The sequence below is a fragment of the Trachypithecus francoisi genome, unplaced genomic scaffold (genome assembly GCF_009764315.1).
Source record: "Trachypithecus francoisi isolate TF-2019V2 unplaced genomic scaffold, Tfra_2.0 Lachesis_group1, whole genome shotgun sequence".
In the NCBI taxonomy this organism is placed as follows: Eukaryota; Metazoa; Chordata; class Mammalia; order Primates; family Cercopithecidae; genus Trachypithecus; species Trachypithecus francoisi.
Window position 1 is genome coordinate 55,398,918 of NW_022681454.1, and position 21,404 is coordinate 55,420,321.

General features: G+C 37.4%; 1 protein-coding gene across 3 annotated transcripts in view; it reads right to left on the reverse strand.

The window, feature by feature from the left end:
- The window catches only part of MRPL1 (mitochondrial ribosomal protein L1), a 96,766-nt gene that overhangs the window by 55,372 nt on the left and 19,990 nt on the right, over positions 1–21,404 (reverse strand). For all 3 annotated transcript variants that reach the window (XM_033214332.1, XM_033214334.1, XM_033214333.1), the window contains exons 3-6: positions 17,061–17,319; positions 13,803–13,886; positions 11,837–11,908; positions 4,887–4,998 (exon numbers count right to left, since the gene is read on the reverse strand). In XM_033214332.1, coding sequence (XP_033070223.1) covers positions 4,887–4,998; positions 11,837–11,908; positions 13,803–13,886; positions 17,061–17,319 — 527 coding nt within the window. The remainder of the gene's footprint in view (positions 1–4,886; positions 4,999–11,836; positions 11,909–13,802; positions 13,887–17,060; positions 17,320–21,404) is intronic.

A 21,404-nucleotide genomic window follows, 5' to 3' on the forward strand; every position in this document is an offset into this window, starting at 1 on the left:
AAAAAAAAATTAGCCAGGTGTGGCAGTACACGCCTGTAGTCCCAGCTACTCTGGTGGCTGAGGCAGGAGAATCACTTGAATCCAGGAGGCAGAGGTTGCAGTGAGCCAAGATCGTGCCTCTGCACTCCAGACTGGGTGACACAGTGAGGTTCTATCTCAAAAAAAAAAAAAAAGAAAGGAAAAAAAAAAATCTGAGCATAAGTAACTGTTAAAAGTTAAACCAGTTTCTCTACTGCAGAAAACAAAACTGTTAGTTCTATGACCACAAGAACTTTGTCTTGTTCATTGCTATCACACCCGAGGCTTGGCACCTAGTAGATACTAACTACTATAAATACTATTATTCTAATAAAAAAATCGATAAAGTATATATAGTCCAAGCTGGGTGTGGTGGCTCACACATGTAATCTCAGCACTTTGGGAAGCTGAGGGAGGTGGATCATTTGAGGTCAGGAGTTTGAGACCAGCCTGGCCAACACGGTGAAGCCCCGTCTCCACTAAAAATACAAAAAAAATTACCTGGGCATGGTGGCGCACACCTGTAATCTCAGCAACTCGGGAGGCTGAGGCAGGAGAATTGTATGAACCCAGGAGGGGGAAGTTGCAGTGAGCCAAAATGCACAACTGTGCTCCAGCCTGGGTGACAGAGTGAAACTCTGTCTTAAAAAAAAAAAAATTGTATACTCCATTTTAAAATTACAGTTTAATCCTATATCTTCTACCAACTGAATGAGTGCCGTATTAAACGTTCATTCATTCATTCAAGTATTTGTAGAGTACATACTATTTTCCAGGTACTATATTCTAGGCAATGGGAATGTAGCAATGGACAAAACAAAACCGTCCTTGCTCTAATGAGAGGAACTGAACACACATCACACACACACAAAAAGATGCTGAGAGTGATATGTCCTAAAATGAATACAAAAGCATAATAATGACATTTAGTGATAATAGGAAGTGGGAGTAATATTTTATATAGAATGGTCATGCAAGGTCTCTCTGTTTAGATGATGTTCAAATGAGAAAGTGAGTAAGGCAAGTAACCAAACAGTACTACTACAGCCCCATGCAACAGTATATCCAAAGACCTGAGGAGGGAGAGCACTAAGTGTGTATGAGGAAGATCAAGGAGGCCACCATGGCTGAAGTAAAGGAAGCAAAGGAAAGCATAACAGAACCAGCTGCAATAGATCCATAATTCATCTATAACAATTGTAATAGTACTTAATTATTAATGGAGTCTTTCATACATGGATAGTTTTTAAACTAATATGTGAAGGGGCAGAAATTTAGAAAAAAATCAAATTCATTACCTTGCAAAAATTCTCTGTTTTGGTATTTTCCCTTATATAACCAAAACTTCTGATTGTTCCAATAATGCAAACAAAACCCAGAAGTACAAGATATTATTCTAAGAGTTAAAAATACTACACATTACAAGAACTTTAATATCCATGAGTCTCAAGTATGATGTAATACCAACTTCCTTACAGAAAGCAGTGTCCTGCTCAGAAGATGTGAATATCTTTTGGACAAGTTTGCTGGGATATCCTTTGGACAAGACATCGAGTGGAGCACTAGTGTTCAATTCTAAGAGTTAGAAGTTAAGAGGAATCCACACTAGTGTAATTCTAATTTTCTAATCATGTCCCTTTCTCTCTTACCTGACAATAACTTAGTACAGTATAAAAGAATTTAACTGCTCCCATATATGCCACAGTACCTATCACAGGTTAAGTCAAGACTTTTGTTTGGCTGGGCACGGTGGCTCACGTTGTAATCCCAGCACTTTGGGAGGCTAAGCACTTTAGGAGGCTGAGGCAGGCAGATTACCTGAGGTCAGGAGTTCAGGACCAGCCTGGCCAACATGTCTCTACTAAAAATACAAAAATTAGCAGGGCATGGTGGCAAGTACCTGTAATCGCAGCTACTTGGGAGGTTGAGGCAGAATCACTTGAACCCAGGAGGCGGAGGTTGCAGTGAGCCAAGATTGCACCCCTGCACTCCAGCCTGGCCGACAGAGGAAAACTCTGTCTCAAAAAAAAAAAAAAGATATTTTTCACACTAGCGTTTTTGGTTTCTAAATGCTAATTTATAAATAAGAATAGAAATAAAAAAGTTTCAAATAACAAAACATATCTCTATTAGAGATGAAAGAATTACAGAGGGTACTTATATTGGGGAGGAAGCCAGACGATAAGCAAAATAAAATCAAATTTCTTAGAAGGAATTTTTAAAAACAGGTTTTAATTTTTTTAATAAAACAAAAAAGAAATATTGAGAAAACAAGCCAAATGTGCATTTGAAAAATAAAGAACTTGCCTACAGTTATGTAAGCAATTAAAATAAAATGAATAAAACTGCAGCATTAAGCAAGCTGCAAAATGTACACACGCCCACTCCCATTAGTAAAACTGGAAATGAGAAACTAATGAGCTCAGCTGCAGGAGCTTGTTTTTTAATTTTCTCCACTTGCTCAAAATGTAATGTCTATTTCACACTGAAGACTTTTGTTGGATATAGGGGGAATCAAATGTTCTTAAACAAGAATCTGAATGAGCTTTGAAAATGCATAATAGAAGCTTCATTTGCTCTAATGCACATCTCACGTATTCCGTTTAACATTTTTGACAGGTTGATCGTTTGTCTTCATGTTTAAAGAACACAAATATTTTACTAGTGCCATTAAACAGATCATGTTGGGGTGAAAAGAAGGTGTCAGAGAAGGGAAAAGGTCCATCTCTTCTCTCAAGGTGCCTAAGCAAATAGGAGGGGAAAAACATACTTAGGTACTTGACCATGATATGTGAAGTTATAATTCATTATGAAAGGAGAAATAAAGTAAAGCTCACTAATAGACATTTTATTAGGAAAGTTATTATTTGGAATAAAGAAATAAGTTATTTGAAAACTAAAAAATGTTCCAAATATTGAGATGACTATGGGAAGAAAAAAAAAAGCCCTCAAGGCTAAAAAAAAAAAAGAAGTTAAAAGGGTTATACAGAGAATGGATAAAGTAGCAAAAGTGACAAAATTAATGTCTCTTAAAACTCAGTTCATCATGGAAAGCAAGGAGCTAGATATCTAGAATACAAATATATTAGTATTCATTTTTGGTTTTGACTATATTTAGTACTGTTTGTTTTGCTCTGATTTGAGCTTGAATTTAATTAAACACAAAAAATTTATGAGAAATATTTTCATCAAATTCAACTGCAATTTTGGTTAATTTTTAAAATATGTTCAGTTTTAGGTCTTACTTAAGAAAGAATATAAACTGGATTCCATGATAACAAATACTGCGGTAAGGGAAATCGCTAATAAAAAGTGCCAGACACCAGTTCAAAATCTAATAAATATTTATGACTTAATGCATGCTATCAAAAATAATCAAACAAAACTCTAACACAACAAAAGAACCAGAAAGTCCATTTGAATTTAATTTACAGGTCATGATCTAGAATTCAGACAAGTTGTTAGTGGCTAGGATATATAAACATTTTAGCAGGATATTTTTAGTTCAACTAGAGTTAAAATTTGGAGACAAACCTACTAACACAATTTTAAAACATTTGTTCTGTTTACACTACAAATTTTATTTGAAATAATAATATACCAGACATCCAGCACTACCTAAAACAAACTGTGTCAGTAAGTGAACTTGTTTTTCCTCCCAAATGCACTCCATTTCTATTAATGATGGCACTTATTAGGAGAGGTCTCTAGTCTTAAAAAACCTCAGTATCATTTGACTCTTCCTTTTCTCCCCCTCAACCTGTCCATTCCTAATTAATTGCTAAGTCTTAATATCCTTGATGTTCATACACTTCACTCCAGTCTTGTTATGAAGACCTTAGCTTCAACATTACACTTATTAGTCTCTTGCCATTGCACCCAAACTGGTTTCCCTGTCTCTCATTTCAATTATCTTAAAACCTCTTGCCAGATTAAAGCTCTAAAGAACAGATTATGTCACTCCCATCTCAAAAACTTCTAAGGTAGTCCTGCTGAATACAGAATGCAGATATTCATGCTCATTAGCCCATCATTCAAAGTTCTTCTCAATACGGCATCAATCTACCTTTCCAACATCATTTCCCATTATTCTCTTCTATGTCAATGTAAGGGTACCATTCTCCATAGTCAAAGAGAGCTAATTAATATTTCTTGTACCTGGCCTATGATTTCTGACTTAGTGTTTATGATTAATTCACTCCTTCTACTTAAAATAACATTCTCCTCAATCAATTCATCCAATTACTGTTACCTTATTTATGTTTAAATGTTACCTCTTTTATGATGCCTTCCCTGATTCCCCACCTATGTGTAAACTCCACCTCCACTGAACACACACTTCTTAAATTTATTATATAATACCTCACACTTTATAACATAGCTCCTTATTTAGTGATCTTAACTTTCTTATTCGATTTCTTAAGGAGAAAATATCCATAAGCAGAAAACTTCTTAAGAGAAATTACCTCCAGAGCCATGCATATGGTCAATATTCATACATACGTTTAACACTTTTAAATAAATGGGCATACATATTATATTGATAAACAGGGATGAAAGCCAATAAAACAGTATGATGATAATATACTGAGTGGATAATACATTTCACTAATTGGGAGCTAGACTTTGATCTAAATATTAAAAACTGGTATTATAAAGTAACTAGGTTTTCAAATCATATTAGATTACCAGTATTAATGCCAAAGCAGGGGAAAAAAAAAATCAAACCCATAGGTTCTTGTAAGTCAAACTCAAATACCAGGACATACTATTTATTCTACATATATATGAACAATTTTGTTTCCTAACTAAGCAAAGTTCACAAGAAAGTTGTTGACAGGATATTGAGATAATAGGAATTCTCTTACTTCGAGAAACCTTTGGAAATCTTTTACCCAGCTTCTTCTTTAATCGATTAAGTTCAGGCATTATTTCTGGAACAGCTACATAAAAGTCTACAACAATTTCATCATCCCAAATCTGAAAATAAAAAAAAAAAGAAAGGTGACCTCAGATGAGATGAAAAGCTTTATCGTTCTGAAAAAGTACAATGTAGTCATTTCCTTTATAATTCAGAAAACAGACATTAAGCACAATTCTTTTCTTCAAACACAAGGATCATACAAATACACCTGCCAAGTATAAAAACCATCAGAAGCAAAACATTTTCCTTTACTTTAAAAACAGTCACATCCATTAAAAAAAATAATAATAATAATGGTTTCTTCCTTTGGGTTGTGTTAAGCAAAAGTGTCACAAGTTAAAACACAGTGATGAATGTGTGCATGGCTCACAGAATCCCACAAAGTTAAATTCATATATTTATTAAAACTGAAGAAACCTACAAAAGCTGAAAATTTTGCAACAGATCACATGTAAAATTAATAACCACTAACTGCCAAACTCACTAGCAATCACTAGCTTCCTAAATTTAGAACATCAGAGAACTGAATTTATAATTATTTTCACAAAGAACTGAAACTGAAAATTTCCTTACCACCAATAACTAAGAATAAAAGAAGAGGGGGTGATCAAAGACAAGTTCATTTATAGTTTATTATCCATACTCTATATCCATTCTCAGAACAAAGGAATTAATATTCAGTTTTTAGAAAACATTTTTATTAATTCAGACAAGCACCTAAAATAACTATTATACTACTACAATATACTCCACTTAAACTCCACTTAATATACTTCACTTAAACATACAATATACTCCACTTAAACTCCACACCTTTGTGTGGAGTAATCCCAGCACTTTGGGAGGTCAAGGCAGGCAAATCAATTGAGCTAAGGAGTTTGAAATTAGACTGGGCAATAAGGTGAAATCCCGTCTCTACAAAAAATACAAAAATTAGCCGAGTGTGGTAGCACACGTCTGTGGTCCCAGGTAACCGGAAGCTGAGGTGAGAGGATAGCTTGAAGCCAGGAAGGCAGAGGTTGCAGTAAGCCAAGATCGTGCCACTGCCTGAGCAAGAAATATTTTACCAATGATTCTCTTTGTATGAAATCTTACCACAATATGCCATTCAAATCCTTGATTTAGGGGTACACAGTGAATTAAAAACTTGAATTCTGACAGAATTAAGCAATGACTATGGAATTTTATCCTTCTGTTACTATTCTTTGTACAAATTTTTAGTCCTTAAATAACATATTCTCCTCTCCTTAACAGTAACTTACATTAAATGGGCACTTCTCATGTGCCAAGCATTCTGCTAAAAGTTTAATATAATTTAGAACATCCAGTCTTCACCACAACCCTTGAGACAGGTACCAATATTGACCACACATTCCAGATTAAAAAAATTGAGGGCTCAGGGGAGGATGGATGAGTCAGTCTGTACACATCTAAGAGACAGAGCTAGAACTGAAATACAGGCAGTGTGGGTCCAGAACCAGGGCTCTCATCACTGGAAATAGGAAAGCAGAGGCAATTTCTAAATGTCAAAGAACTGTATGTGAGATTTCTATTCCAAGACTTTCCAATCCTAATTCTATGACATGTTCCTTTAAATTAAAATTATGTTTGGAAGTTATGCTGTAAGTAAGATTATATCTTGGAATATTAAAAAACTGTGGCTGGAAATCATGCTCTTAGAGACAAGGAAAAATATGAATTTACTTTAAAATCACTCAGAACCAGGCATATCTGTGATGTTTCAAAATAAAGTAAAATAAATTTAATAAATGAATGTGTTATCTAAGAAATTACTATGTGGCACGGTGGCTCACATTTGTAATCCCAGCACTTCGGGAGGCTGAGGCAGGTTGCATCGCCTGAGGTCAGGAGTTCGAGACCAGCTTGGCCAACGTAGTGAAATCCCATCTCTACTAAAAATACAAAAAATTAGCTAGGCGTGGTGGCAGGCACCTGTAATCCCAGCTACTCAGGAGGCAGAGAGAATCGCTTGAACCCAGGAGGCGGAGGCTGCAGTGAGCCGAGACTGCGTCATTGCCTGGGCAACAAGAGCGAAACTCCATCTCAAAAAGAAAAAAGAAAAGAAAAGAAAAGAAATGACTATGTATATTTATCCTACTTCGCATTTTACAGAGCTAAGTAAAATGATAATTTAAAAACACAGGTATGTATAAAAAATTGCAGCCATAGTATTATTTACAAAACTGTATTAAATTTACTTCATAACCTGAATACCTTCTAAAAATAACAAGGACTAGCTTTAAAAAGGCACCATGGGGTAACTTGCAAACTTATTCTATGATGCCGTACACAGGTGGCATGCTCTCTCTATTAACAGACCCTCTACTGGGGCCCTAAAGAGAAATTCTGTACCTGTTAATATTTTCTATACTACAGAATTTTAAAAAGTCTTTGTCTTCCTTATATGAGTTACTTTAAAAAATGTGTTTCATTTACTGAACTTACAGCTTCATAACACTTTCTGTTCTATTACCATTTCTTTCTTGAGAGGTAACTTCTTGCTTAACATTTAAGAACCAAAGGCCAGGCGTGGTGGCTTGGCCGGGAGCAGTGGCTCACGCCTATAATCCCAACACTTTGGGAGGCTGAGGTGGGCAGATCAGTTGAGGCCAGGAGTTCCAGACCAGCCTGGCCAATGTGGCAACACTCCGTCTCTACTAAAAATACAAACATTAGCCGAGCATGGTGGCAGGCACCTGTAATCTCAGCTACTAGGGAGGCTGAGGCAGGAGAATCACTTGAACTCAGGAGGCAGAGGTTGCAGTGAGCCAAGATCACCCCACTGCACTCCAGCCTGGGTGATGAAACGACACTCTGTCTCAAAAAAAAAAAAAAGAAAAAAAAAGAAAAAAGAACCAGAGGAGTGGCTATGATAGTTCTACAAGGTAACTTTTGTGGTTGCAAGAAGAAAATGGAAAGCTGTATACAAACTCAAGATTAGTTCTCTGATTCTAGACACTCAGCTCTATTCTCAAATTCCCAAACATTTGTGATTATTTTTTAATAATTAAAAAAGTTTTAATAATTTTTTAATTAAAATTAATAATACATCAGAAAGAACTGGGTACCACAGACTTTGGCCTAGAACCTGTATTAAAGCATACTCTTCCTACTTTCCACTAGTTCTGCAACCAAAAATCACTCTGAAGACCCTCTTTAAAAATCCAGAACCTTCACCAAATTTAGAGTACTTTTAAGGGAGGGAAAAAAACCAACTATGAGCACTGCTGTGTATCTCAAAGGATGTGTCCAGTTAAAAGTTATCCAAATGAAAATTTGAATATGGGACAAAGGATAAATTTTCAGGTCACTATTTCCTGTCTACTTCCTCCTCCCCAGCAAAAATTCCATAACATATAGGAATGCTTGTGATTTTTGCACATTGATTTTGTATCCTGAGACTGCTGAAGTTGCTTATCAGCTTAAGGAGATTCTGGGCTGAGACGATGGGGTTTTCTAAATACACAATCATGTCATATGCAAACAGGGACAACTTAACTTCCTCTTTTCCTAATTGAATACCCTTTATTTCTTTATCCTGCTGATTGCCCTGGCCAGAACTTCTGCCCTGGCCAGAACACTATGTTTAATAGGAATGGTGAAAGAGGGTATCCCTGTCTTGTGCCAGTTTTCAAAGGGAATGCTTCCAGGTTTTGCCCATTCAGTATGATATTGGCTGTGGGTTTGTCATAAATAGCTCTTATTATTTTGCGATACATCCCATGAATACCTAGTTCATTGAGAGATTTTAGCATGAAGGGCTGTTGAGTTTTGTCAAAGGCCTTTTCTGCATCTATTGAGATAATCATGTGGTTTTTGTCTTTGGTTCTCTTTATATGCTGGATTACGTTTATTGATTTGCATATGTAGAACCAGCCTTGCATCCCAGGGATGAAGCCCACTTGATCATGGTGGATAAGCTTTTTGATGTGCTGCTGGATTTGGTTTGCCAGTATTTTATTGGATTTTTGCATCGATGTTCACCAGGGATATTGGTCTAAAGTTCTCTTTTTTTGTTGTGTCTCTGCCAGGCTTTAGTATCAGGATGATGCTGGCCTCATAAAATGAGTTAGGGAGGATTCCCTCTTTTTCTATTGATTGGAATAGTTTCAGAAGGAATGGTACCAGCTCCTTTGTGCCTCTGGCAGAATTCGGCTGTGAATTCGTCTGGTCCTGGACTCTTTTTGGTTGACAGGCCATTAATTATTGCCTCAATTTCAGACCCTATTATTGGTCTATTCAGGGATTCAATTTCTTCCTGGTTTAGTTTTGGGAGGGTGTATGTGTCTAGGAATTTATCCATTTCTTCTAGATTTTCTAGTTTATTTGTGTAGAGGTGTTTATAGTATTCTCTGATGGTAGTCTGTATTTCTGTGGGGTCGGTGGTGATATCCTCTTTATCATTTTTTATTGCGTCTATTTGATTCTTCTCTTTTTTCTTCTTTATTAGTCTTGCTAGAGGTCTATCAATTTTGTTTATTTTTTCAAAAAACCAGTTCCTGGATTCACTGATTTTTTTGAAGGGTTTTTTTGTGTCTCCATCTCCTTCAGTTCTGCTCTGATCTTAGTTATTTCTTGCCTTCTGCTAGCTTTTGAATGTGTTTGCTCTTGCTTCTCTAGTTCTTTTAATTGTGATGTTAGGGTGTCAATTTTAGATCTTTCCTGGTTTCTCTTGTGGGCATTTAGTACTATAAATTTCCCTCTACACACTGTTTTAAATGTGTCCCAGAGATTCTGGTATGTTGTGTCTTTGTTGTCATAGGTTTCGAAGAACATCTTTATTTCTGCCTTCATTTCGTTAGGTACCCAGTAGTCATTCAGGAGCAGGTTGTTCAGTTTCCATGTAGTTGAGCGGTTTTGAGTGAGTATCTCAATCCTGAGTTCTAGTTTGATTGCATTGTGGTCTATGAGACAGTTTGTTATAATTTCTCTTCTTTTACACTTGCTGAAGAGTGCTTTACTTCCAACTATGTGGTCAATTTTGGAATAAGTGTGATGTGGTGCTGAGAAGAATATATATTTTGTTGATGTGGGGTGGAGAGTTCTGTAGATGTCTATTAGGTCCACTTGCTGCAGAGCAGAGTTCAATTCCTGGATAGTCTTGCTTTCTGTCTTGTTGATCTGTCTAATGTTAACAGTGGGTGGTTAAAGTCTCCCATTATTATTGTGTGGGAGTCTAAGTCTCTTTGTAGGTCTCTAAGGACTTGCTTTATGAACCTGGGTGCTCCTGTATTGGGTACATATATATTTAGGATAGTTGGCTCTTCTTGTTGAATTGATAGGGTGGGGAACATCACACACCAGGGCCTGTCGTGGGGTTGGGGGAGGAGGGAGGGATAGCATTAGGAGATATACCTAATGTAAATGATGAGTTAATGGGTGCAGCACACCAACATGGCACATACATACATATGTAACAAACTTGAACGTTGTGCACATGTACCCTAGAACTTAAAGTAAAATAATTTTTTAAAAAAATCCATAACATAAATGATTTTATTTAGAGGAGAAACTTTCAGAGAGAACACTAAGAAAAATCTTTTGTATTTTCAGAAATAACCCCATGCCTCTTCTTCCTACCTCTTAAAAAGGAAAAAAAAAAAGTCCTTGGTTTCAAAGCGGCTCCCCAAGCTCCATTATTTTCTTATTTATTTATTTATTTTATTTATTAATTTTTTGGAGACAGAGTCTCACTCTGTTGCCTAGGCTGTAGTGTAGGTGCAATCTCAGCTCACTACAAACTCCTCAAGAGATTCTCGTGCCTCAGCCTCCCAAGTAGCTGAGATTACAGGCATGCACCACCACGCCTGGCTAATTTTTATATTTTTAGGAGAGGTGGGGATTCACCGTGTTGGCCAGGATGGTCCCAAACTCCTGGCCTCAAGTGATCTTCCCACCTCAGCCTCCCAAAGTGCTGAGATTACAGGCATGAGGCACGGCGCCCAGCGAAGCTGTGTTACTTTCTAAAGGCAGGCTATATAATCATTTGTTGCTACCATACTGAGCCTATGCCACTCTGAAAGGATTAGGAGCTAAAAATTAACAGGAACCAAAAGCACCAACATTATAGAGGGCAGATACCATACTTTATGATCTACTAAGTGAATACACCTTCACTCCAAAAAAAAAAAAAAAAATATGTGATCTTCAAAACATGAACAGAGGTGTCCATGGGTATCAATGAAATCCACGTGACCTTTTAGATTTCATTTTAAACCTTACATTCAAAACCAGAGTCACACTGCCCTTTCCTATCTATCCACAAAACTCTCATAGACAAAAAAGAAGCAAGCAAAAAACAGTAATAATAATAATAATAATAATCACAATAATGTAAGTCAAATATAATCAATATCAGACTGTGTGAGGTTGGGTGTGGTGGCTCTCACCTGTAATCCCAGTACTTTGGGAGGCCAAGGCAGGAGGATTTCTTGATGCCAAGAGTTCAAGACCAGCCTGGGCAACAAGCGAGAACCCCATCTCTACAAAAAAATTAGCCGAGTGTAGTGGCATGCACCTTTAGTCCCAGCTACTCAGAAGGCTGAAGCAGGAGGATTGCTTGAGCTCAGGAGCTCAGGAGTTCAAGGCTTCAGTGAGCCATAATTGCACCACCACATTCTAGTCTGGGCAACAGAGAGAGATCTTGTCTCAAATACACACACACACACACACACACACAATAAGACTGTCTGGATCATTGTCTCCTAGCTTTACTTTGAAACTGAAAAAAGTTGGAAATTTTTTTCCTGCTCTTATAAAGACCTACTATTTATTGTAAGATATGAGACTAGTGTTCCACATATAATAAATCAATGAATGGCAAAGATAAGAGAATCATCTCTATACCTAATGAACATGAAAACAACACTGTACCTTCTGTATCAGACTTGTGCCTCCTGCAAATGCAGCTCCATTTTCTTCTGCTATTTTGACCTCTGATGCATTCTATCAAAACACAGTTTGAACATCAGTCATTAATTTTAAATATATTCAGTCTGCTTTGAAGTATGTTGTCAGAAATGATATCACAGTTCAAAGTACAAATTGTAGCTTTTGTTTGTAATTGAAAATGTGGCTGGACGCAGTAGCTCACACTGGTAATCCCAGAAGTTTGGGAGACTGAGGCGGGTAGTTCCCCTGAGGTCAGGAGTTCAAGACTAGCCTGGCCAACATGGCAAAACTCTGTCTCTACTAAAAATACAAAAATTGGCCGGACATGGTGGCACATACCTGTAGTCCCAGCTACTCAGGAGGCTGAGGCAGGAGAATCCTTGGACCCAGGATGGGGAGGATGTAGTGAGCCAAGATTGCACCACTGCACTCCAGCCTCAGTGACAGAGTGAGACTCCATCTCAAAAAAAAAAGAAAAGAAAATGCAGACCAGGTGCAGTGAGTCACACCTGTAATCCCAACACTTTGGCAGGCTGAGTCAAGAGGATCGCTTGAAGCCAGGAGTTCCAGATCAGCCTGGGCAACAAAGGGAGACCCCCGTCTCTACAAAAAAAAATCTTAAAAATTAGCCTGCCATGCTGGGCGTGGTGGCTCATGCCTGTAATCTCAGCACTTTGAGGCCAAGGCAGGCAGATCACCTAAGGTCAGGAGTTGGAGACCAGCCAGACCAACATGGAGAAATATTGTCTGTACTAAAAATACAAAATTAGCCGGGTGTGGTGGTGTATGCCTGTAATCACAGCTACTTGGGAGGCTGAGGCAAGAGAGTCACTTGAACCTGGGAGGCAGAGGTTGCGGTAAGCTGAGATGGCGCCATTGCACTCCAGCCTGGGCAACAAGAGCAAGACTCCATCTCAAAAAAGAAAAAACATTAGCCTGCCATATAGTGGCTAGCACCTGTAGTTCCAGCTACTCAGTAGGCTGAGGCAGGCAGGAGAATTGCTTGAGCCCAGGAGTCTGAGGCTATAGTGAGTATGACTGCACCACTGTACTCCAGCCTGGACAATAGACCAAGACCCTGTCTCAAAAAAGAACTGAATGCATCACTTTTCAATTAAAAGAATCAGGGATATTACATTCAGAACAATTACAGTTTGTGGATGATTAAAAAAGAAATTCATAAACACATTATAAACAAACATTTATAAATACAGGACAGTTTTATAAAGACTAGATACTTTCGGCTAGGCGTGCAGTGGCTCACGCCTGTAATCTCAGCACTTTGGGAGGCCAAGGCGGGTGGATCACAAGCTCAGGAGATCAAGACCATCCTGGCTAACATGGTGAAACCATTTCTGTACTAAAAATACAAAAAAAATTAGCCAGGTGTGGTGGTGGGCGCCTGTAGTCCCAGCGACTCGGGAAGCTGAGGCAGGACAATGGCATGAACCTGGGAGGCGGAGCTTGCAGTGAGCCGAGATTGCACCACTGCACTCCAGGCTGGGCGACTGAGCAAGATTCCGTCTCAAAAAAAAAAAAAAAAAAAGACTAGATTCTTTTAAAAGTTGTGGTTTCTAAGGCACCACAGCACTACATGGTTCTACTGCTTTAAAATCATCTTATTGTTATTTGGGGAGGAAAGTTTGAACAGAAAGCAGGAGTTAGTAGGATAAATTGATAAATTCCACTCTTTTCTTCAGTTTCTTGTGAGAAACATAATGTAGTATTCTAGTAATGATGAAACTAATGTTCTAATCTAGCTCTTTCTCAAGCTAATAACATAACCTCAAACAAATCATCTCTTTTGAGCTCCAAAAGGGGAAAATAGGACTAGGTGAATGTTAGGATTTTCTCTAACTCCATTTATTCAGGGTGCTAATCATTGGTTAATAATTAAGTGATCTCTAAAAAAATTAAATGATATAAATAGTTGATGGAAGTTACTTACCTCTGTAAATACAGCGACTTTATTGATTTCTGAAGCAAATGGGTATGGCAAACTAAGAACACTGGTAAATGGCGCCACGTTTTTCTAAACACGCAACAAGGAAAAATAATTATGTAAAGTTAATCTTTTCTGTCTCTCACATACTCTATATAAAACAAGAACAGACATGTTTTGTTTTCAGTGTTCTGATTCTACTCTACATTCTTCCATTAATTCAGAACTATTCATTGATTACTATTCATGAATTACTATTCATCGATTACAATTTAAAGCACAAGAGATTATATTTCTTTTTCAAGATTATATTTTTTTGAGAATAAAAAACTAAAATCTTTTTCCAGCTTCATAATCCCATGCCACTTGGCTTCTATCTCTACATCATTCATCACAGTCTCTCATATATTATGAAATGTGTTTGCATAACATCTTCCCCAGCAGTAGTACAATGCTTTCCATCTGATGAATAATAAATGTTTGCTACCTCCAATTAAATTTGTTTTAAACCCATGTACTCTTCTGACACCATCAGGGAGACATGAATACAGCTATACATGCTGAACAATAGACAATATCCAGCTGATCTGCCCAGTAGGTCACCCCCAATTGCCATCACTGGCTCGAAACTATCAGGAATTGTAAAGCCTAAACCCAAGACAAAATGTCAAGCCTAAAGGGATCTTCTGAGTTGACTCTATTTTTGAAACAACCTAGACCATCACCACTTTCAGATTTTTTAGAAAGTCAATTGGAAAATTCTAAATAAACAATGGCATGCATTTGAGGCACGCTAATACAGGTGGAGATTTTACAGGACCTCTAAACTAATGTGTTCAGTCATTTTGACCAGAAACTATTGAGGCCTGAGGCCTAGCTCTCTTAGGGAGACTTTACAGAGAAACAAGTTCTAGGTCCTCCAAAGTTTTGTCGCAGCCTTAAGGTTTGGAAGAAAAGGTGGTTGTTCCCGTAATAAAAGTGATTGAAAGATCAATATTTTTAGAAAAACCTTATTTTGAGTAGAAACATCCTCCTGGGGATTTCTTTGCAGACAAGGAGGAACAAATTCTTTTTTTTTTTTTTTGAGTCGGAGTCTTGCTGTGTTGCCCAGGCTGGAGTGCAGTGGCCTGATCTCGGCTCACTGCAAGCTCTGCCTCCCAGGTTCACGCCATTCTCCTGCCTCGGCCTCCTGAGTAGCTGGGACTATAGGCGTCTGCCACCACACCTGGCTAATTTTTTTTTTTTTTTTTGTATTTTTAGTAGTGACGGGGTTTCACCATGTTAGGCAGGATGGTCTCGATCTCCTGACCTTATGATCTGCCTGCCTCAGCCTTTCAAAAAGTGCTGGGATTACAGGTGTGAGCCACCGCACCCGGCCTGGAGGGACAAATTCTTAAGTATACTTTGTATCAGTCATACAGCTTAGTTTTATGGACTGGCATTCCTTTGCCATTAACATGTCACAACTGGTTTCAGCAAATTTCTCAATGGTAAGCAGTCGCAATAATAGCATCCCCTGGGGAATACTGGCTTGTTGTATAAGCACTCTATGAAGAAAAAAAAAAAAAAAAAAAAAAAAAGCCTTAGGAAGGCAACAGTATCTTTTCAATGTCACTAGTTTACAAGCAGCTTCCATGTATGAAATGAAGCCTGTGGTGCTACAAAACATCATTTTGAACTACACTAACGGTTGACTGATCATCTTGAACAGTTACAACATTTTCCAACTAAAAGAACAGTAACACTCTGATACAAAATAAAAAATTGTAACATGGCTATTATAAACTGTTTCTAAAAAATGAGAACAAAGAAATGAGACAGGCCTTGCTTCAAATCTTACCTTTGCCCCCTATTCTATGACCTTTGGCAAGTTATTTCACTTTCTATGCCTCAACTTCCTCTTAAGAGATTATTATAGAATTAAATGAGAAAACACATGCAAAACATTTAGCATTGTATCTGGTATACAGAAAATTTTTCAGTAAAAGTTGACTATTATTATTAAGCACATACTAAGTCCTTTACAGGCATTATCTCATTTAATCCTTGACCTTTTATTCCCTTTTAGAAAGAGATGAAAAAACTGAGATTTGAAGAGGTTAAGCATTAAACCCAAAGTCATGAAGTAAAGAAGCCCAAACTCAAAAAGCAATGAAGCAGGTTTCCGGTCGGTACTGCAGGCGGACTCCAGAGCCTGTGCTCTTAAGACTGCGTTATATTGCCTCCTCCTAGGCGCTCTAGCATTGCTGTTGTTGAGCTTGTTAAATTACATTTAAAAACTTATACATTCTAGTTTGTCAAGAAAAGAGACATCTTTAGAATAAAAATTAAAATCATTTCTACAAAAATTAGAACTCTTAAGCAAGAAGCTTATAAAATTTAGGGATTTAGGGCTATATAATAGACCTTAATACTAAGCTAGTGTCTTTCCTGCTTCTAATTTAGAGTTTTATAATCAATAGTACTCTGCTGAATTTCAGTATATAAACAAATAAAGCAGAGAAGCTCCGGTTGAAGCAAGAGTGAGGAGCTTGGAATCCCACTTACGAAGACTTAGTCTCAAACCAGGACCCCAAGGAACACATCTGAAGGAGACTGAGCTAATCCAGAGCCCTCATTTACAGAGAAGAAACATGCCACCTAGGCAGTTTAAGTCACTTTTCAAAGTTACAGTGATACCTCAATTAATTTTAACACTACTTTTGTTGAAATTTATACTAGTGACTCTTAGGAGAAACAGGAAATCTATGTTAACTCTCTAGAGTGTTTTCAACAAATTTTATATTTGGAAAATTTTTAAATGAACAAACATATTTTTCATGCTAAAGTACAGAAAGAGCATGAAGTTTTCGAAAAATTATGAGAGGCAGTAATTTTTAAAATTAAGAGGCCAGGCGCAGTAGCTCATGCATATAATCCCAGCACTTTGGGAAGCCAAGGAGGGCAGAGTGCTTGAGCCCAAGAGTTCAAAACCAGCTTGGGCAAAATGGAGAAATCTCATCTCTACTAAAAGTACAAAAATTAGCTGGGCATGGTAGAACACACCTGTAGTCCCAGCTACTCAGGAAGCTGAGGTGGTAGATCACCTGAGCCCAGGAGGTGGAGTCTGCAGTGAGCTGAGATCATACCACCACACTCCAGCCTGGGCAACACAGCAAGACCCTGTCTCAAAAATAACAATAACAATAAAATAAAATAAAATAGAAACACCAATTCATAGAGCCACTGTTCACAAGTAAACTTATTTTCATAGACTCCACATACCTTCTTTCCCTGTGTCATATCCAGTGTCAAATCAAGATAAACACTTTGCTTTGGACTAGTAAAGTCAAGAACTTGAAATTTCTTAAGTAAGTGAACAGCTTTCTCCACCTCATATATCTGCCTCGGGTATAACCATTTCAAATAGACATCATCCTCAGGTTCACCTTCCATATAGGGATATGCTTTTATTTTTTCTATTTCATCTTTTTTCTCATCTGGTGTTTTTTCTTTAGCACCATGTTTTGTTTTCTTTGCAGACCTTAAAAGAAAATAAAGTTGAGTTATGTCAATATATATTCTAAGAGACTTTTTAAAAAAAATGCCAATGAACATAACAGAGAAAAAAAGGATGAATTATATTTTAATTCAAAAGCATAGATTGTTTTACAGTTTTTCTAATTCAACAAACATGAAGTGAACTTTCCTAATGTCTGAAGTCATGAATAAGTTGAATTATGGCACTGATGCTGCTCTCCAGAAACTTACAGAAGAGTAGAGCAGAGAGACATACTAACAGGTCATTTCAATATAATGTGGTAATACAAGAGCATCATCAGAGCCTGACAGAAAAGACACTCAATCCAGCCTAGAAGGCTAGGGAAAAGTTATAGAGGAAATGACCCCAAAGTCAATTCTTAGTGGATAAGGAAGTGTCAGCACCCCAAAGAAGTGAAAACATATGACACAAAATCTAGTACACAAATGTTCTTAGCAGCATTATTCATAACAGCCAAAAAGTAGAAACAACCCAAATATCTATCAACTGATGAATGGATACATAAAATGTGGTATGTCCATATAACAGAACATTAATCAGCAATTAATAAAAGAATGAAATACTGATCAATGCTACAACATGCATGAACCCTAAAAACATTAAGCTAAGTGAAAGAAGCCAGTCACAAAAGCCCACATATTATTCCATGTATACCAAATATCAAGAATGGGCAAACCTAAGAGACTGAAAAGTAGATGTGGTGATTGTCTAGTGCTAGAAGAAGAGGTTAGGGCACAAGAAGTGAAGGCTCACAGGCATGGGGTTTTTTGGGAGAGCAATGAAAATGCTCTAAAACTGATTACAGTGATGGCTGCACAACTGTGAGCATACTAAAAACCAATGAACTGTATGCTTTAAATCGGTGAACTGTATGATATGTAATTATATTATACCTTAATAAAGCTGTTATTTTAAAAATAAGAGTTAGGTAAAGAAACAACATAATAAAAAGTACTGAGGCATAAAATAAAATGGTATAAGAAGGAAGCTGTTATAAGTTCTACATGACTAGAGCAGGGTTGGCAAACTTTTTCTGTAAAGGACCAGAGAGTAAACGTTTTAGCTTTGTGAGCCATATGTTCTCTGCTGCAATGACTCAATGCTGCCACTGTAGTGCAAATATAGTCGGTAAACAAGATTGGCTCACTCGCCAAAGTTTGCTGACTTCTGAACTAAAACGGTAAAAGAGAAGGCAGGCAAGAGTGGAAGATGAGATTAGAAAAGACAGAGCATAGGGGGCATCCTCTAGAGGTAATAAGAAATCACTAAATAGGAGTGACATCTGCATTTTAGGCAGAGTATTCTGGCTGCAACATAAGAGATAGATCTGAAGGAAGTAGGATTGAAAACAATTGAGAGTCTGTTCCCTCCCTTTCTTTTCAGAGATATGAGAACCTGAACCAGAGTAGTGACAGTAATAAGACTGGAAAAGATGGCAGATTAGAGAATAATTGTCAAGCTAAATACTGGGCCAAGCATGAGGGCTCACGCCTGTAATTCCAGCACTTTGGGAGGCCAAGGCAGGAGGACTGTTTGAGGCCAGGAGTTCAACACCAGCCTGGGCAATATAGCAAGACACTGCCTCTACCAAACTAAAAAAACTAGCTGGGCATGGTGGTACACACCTGTGGTCCCAGCTACTTAGGAGGCTGATTTGGAAGGATCACTTGAGCTCAGGAGTCTGAGACTGCAGTGAGCTATGATTATGCCAGTGCATTCCAGCTAGGTGACAAAGTGAGACCCTGTCTCAAAAAAATAAATACATAAATATTGAAGATGGGAAAAGGAGAAAATGAAGACTCCAAAATACTTCCTAGGTATCTGGCTTGGGTAACTAGGCATAGAATAGAATCATTAACTAAGATCAGAAATAAAGAAGGCAAACCAGGTTTCTGGTGAAGGAGGTAGTCACAGAGATTAGTTCAGTTTGGGGGATACAAAGTTTAAGTATGGGGTCAATTGTATCGTTGGTCCCAATTCTTTACCTCCTTTCCATTCAAGCCCTTTGCTAAATGACTTTGCTGTTCTTCCCACTGAAGAGGAGGAGTATATTTCTCAGCCCCTTTATTTGGCCATGTGACTATTTTTGGCTGACAGAATAAAGCAAAGATGACAGTTTCCCTGCTCTATGCTTAGGCCAAAAGAAGTTTCACATGTTTCTACTTTCATGTTTGCATTTCTGCCATTTTCATTAGAAGAACATGCCTAGGCTAGCTCAAAGGTAGGAGGATGAGAAACATGTGTAACAGAGCTGCCTCCACAGAGCCCCAGGCTACATTAGACAATTCTCAGCTGACCTGCAAGCTTACAGATGCACTGCAAGTCCAGCCAAGGTCATCAGAGACATCCATCAAACCCAGCCTATGTCAGCTGACCCATAGATATGTGGGCAATGATAAATAACTGGTTTGTTACATAGCAAAAGCTAACAAGGTGCTTACAAAATATCTAAGAAAATATATTCAACAGGTAATGGCAGATAAGAGTTTGAAGAAATTTCTCAGCATTAATTCAAATTATGCCTATACTCTTCTAACCATAAAAGTTTTAAATTAGCGTAATAGTATTCTGGAAAGATGTTTGGGTTCTGTGGTAGTCAGAATAATAATGCCTCAAAGAGACCACATCCTAATTCCCAAATCTTGTAAATATATTACCTTACATGGCAAAAAAAAAAAAAAAAAACACGACCTTGCAGACAAGGTAAGGTTAAAGACCTTGAGATGGAGAATTATCCTAGATTATCTTTGTGGGCCCAATCTAATCACATGAGTTCTTAAAAGTGAGAGTCTTTTCCCTTTCCCAACTGCACCACACAGAGATGGGAAAATGACACCAGAGAAATTCAAGCAACCAACCATTGCTTTGAAGATGAAGGATGATGAGGGCCAAAAGAATGTGGGTGGCCTCTTGAAGCTGGGGATTGCAAGGAAATGGATTATCCCCTAGAGGCTCCAGAAAAAAAAAACTGCCAACACCTTGACTTTAGCCCAGTGAGATCCATGTCAGACTGCTCACCTACTGAACTGTGAAATGAAAAACTTGTGTAGTTTTAAGCCTCAAAGTTTCTGGTAATTTGTTGTGGCAGAGATGGTAATTTGTTATGGAAGAAAATGAATATGAGGTCCTATAAAATTGATGTGAAAGAAATGGATGACAATAAAACAATTTTTTTTAAATGACCTCAAAAACCAATTCAACGTATAATTCCATTCTCACTTTTAGTACTCAGTAAATCCTTACTAACATCACTAATAATAGTACCCTGCCAGTTAATGAGCAATTCAACAGAATATTAGATAATGACAATGCTTATTTGTAATGGGGCACAGGTGTCCTTCTGGACTGATGACAAGTCTAAGCAAGTGCCCAAGTAAATGGATACAACACATCTCAATAGCTACCTTGGAAGTACTCCACAAAATCCTGAAACCTTCCAAACTGGAGAAACCATATTTTTACTTTATATTTAGCAAAGCAGCAGAGAAGCCAACAGAAGGATTTTGGAGAGCCTGTTTTAGGAATAAATTCTCCTGTTTAAAATAAACAAAATGTTCTAGCTGTAGCCTCCAGGCTTACTTTACATAAATGTAGAATTTGTCACTAAATTTTCAATCATAGTCGAAACTATGCATTTAATTTACAATTAATCTGATATTCCCCAAGGCTGAAATATGACTTTTTAAATTAATAAGTATTTGCAAAACTCAATGAAAATCTGCTGCATAAAGAGACTGAGTTGGGTATATTGCAATTTATTTATACTTTGGACCTTGTTTCACAAAATATTTAAAGTGGTTGAGTGAAAATATTTGTAAACACAAAAAAAGTATAACATTGTAACATTGATCAAATAGGACTCTCAGGAAAACGCATTCTTAAAAAAAGAACTGCAATTTAACAAATTCCTGCCACAATAATCTAATAGACCTGTCGCCTGTTTTCCATGGCCTTCCAAAAAGTAGCTATCTTTATTCATAAGAATCACATTCAGAAGAACTTTGGTGTTCATGCAATTATATAAAGCTCTACCAGGAACACTTAAATACTGTGATTCTCAGAGAATA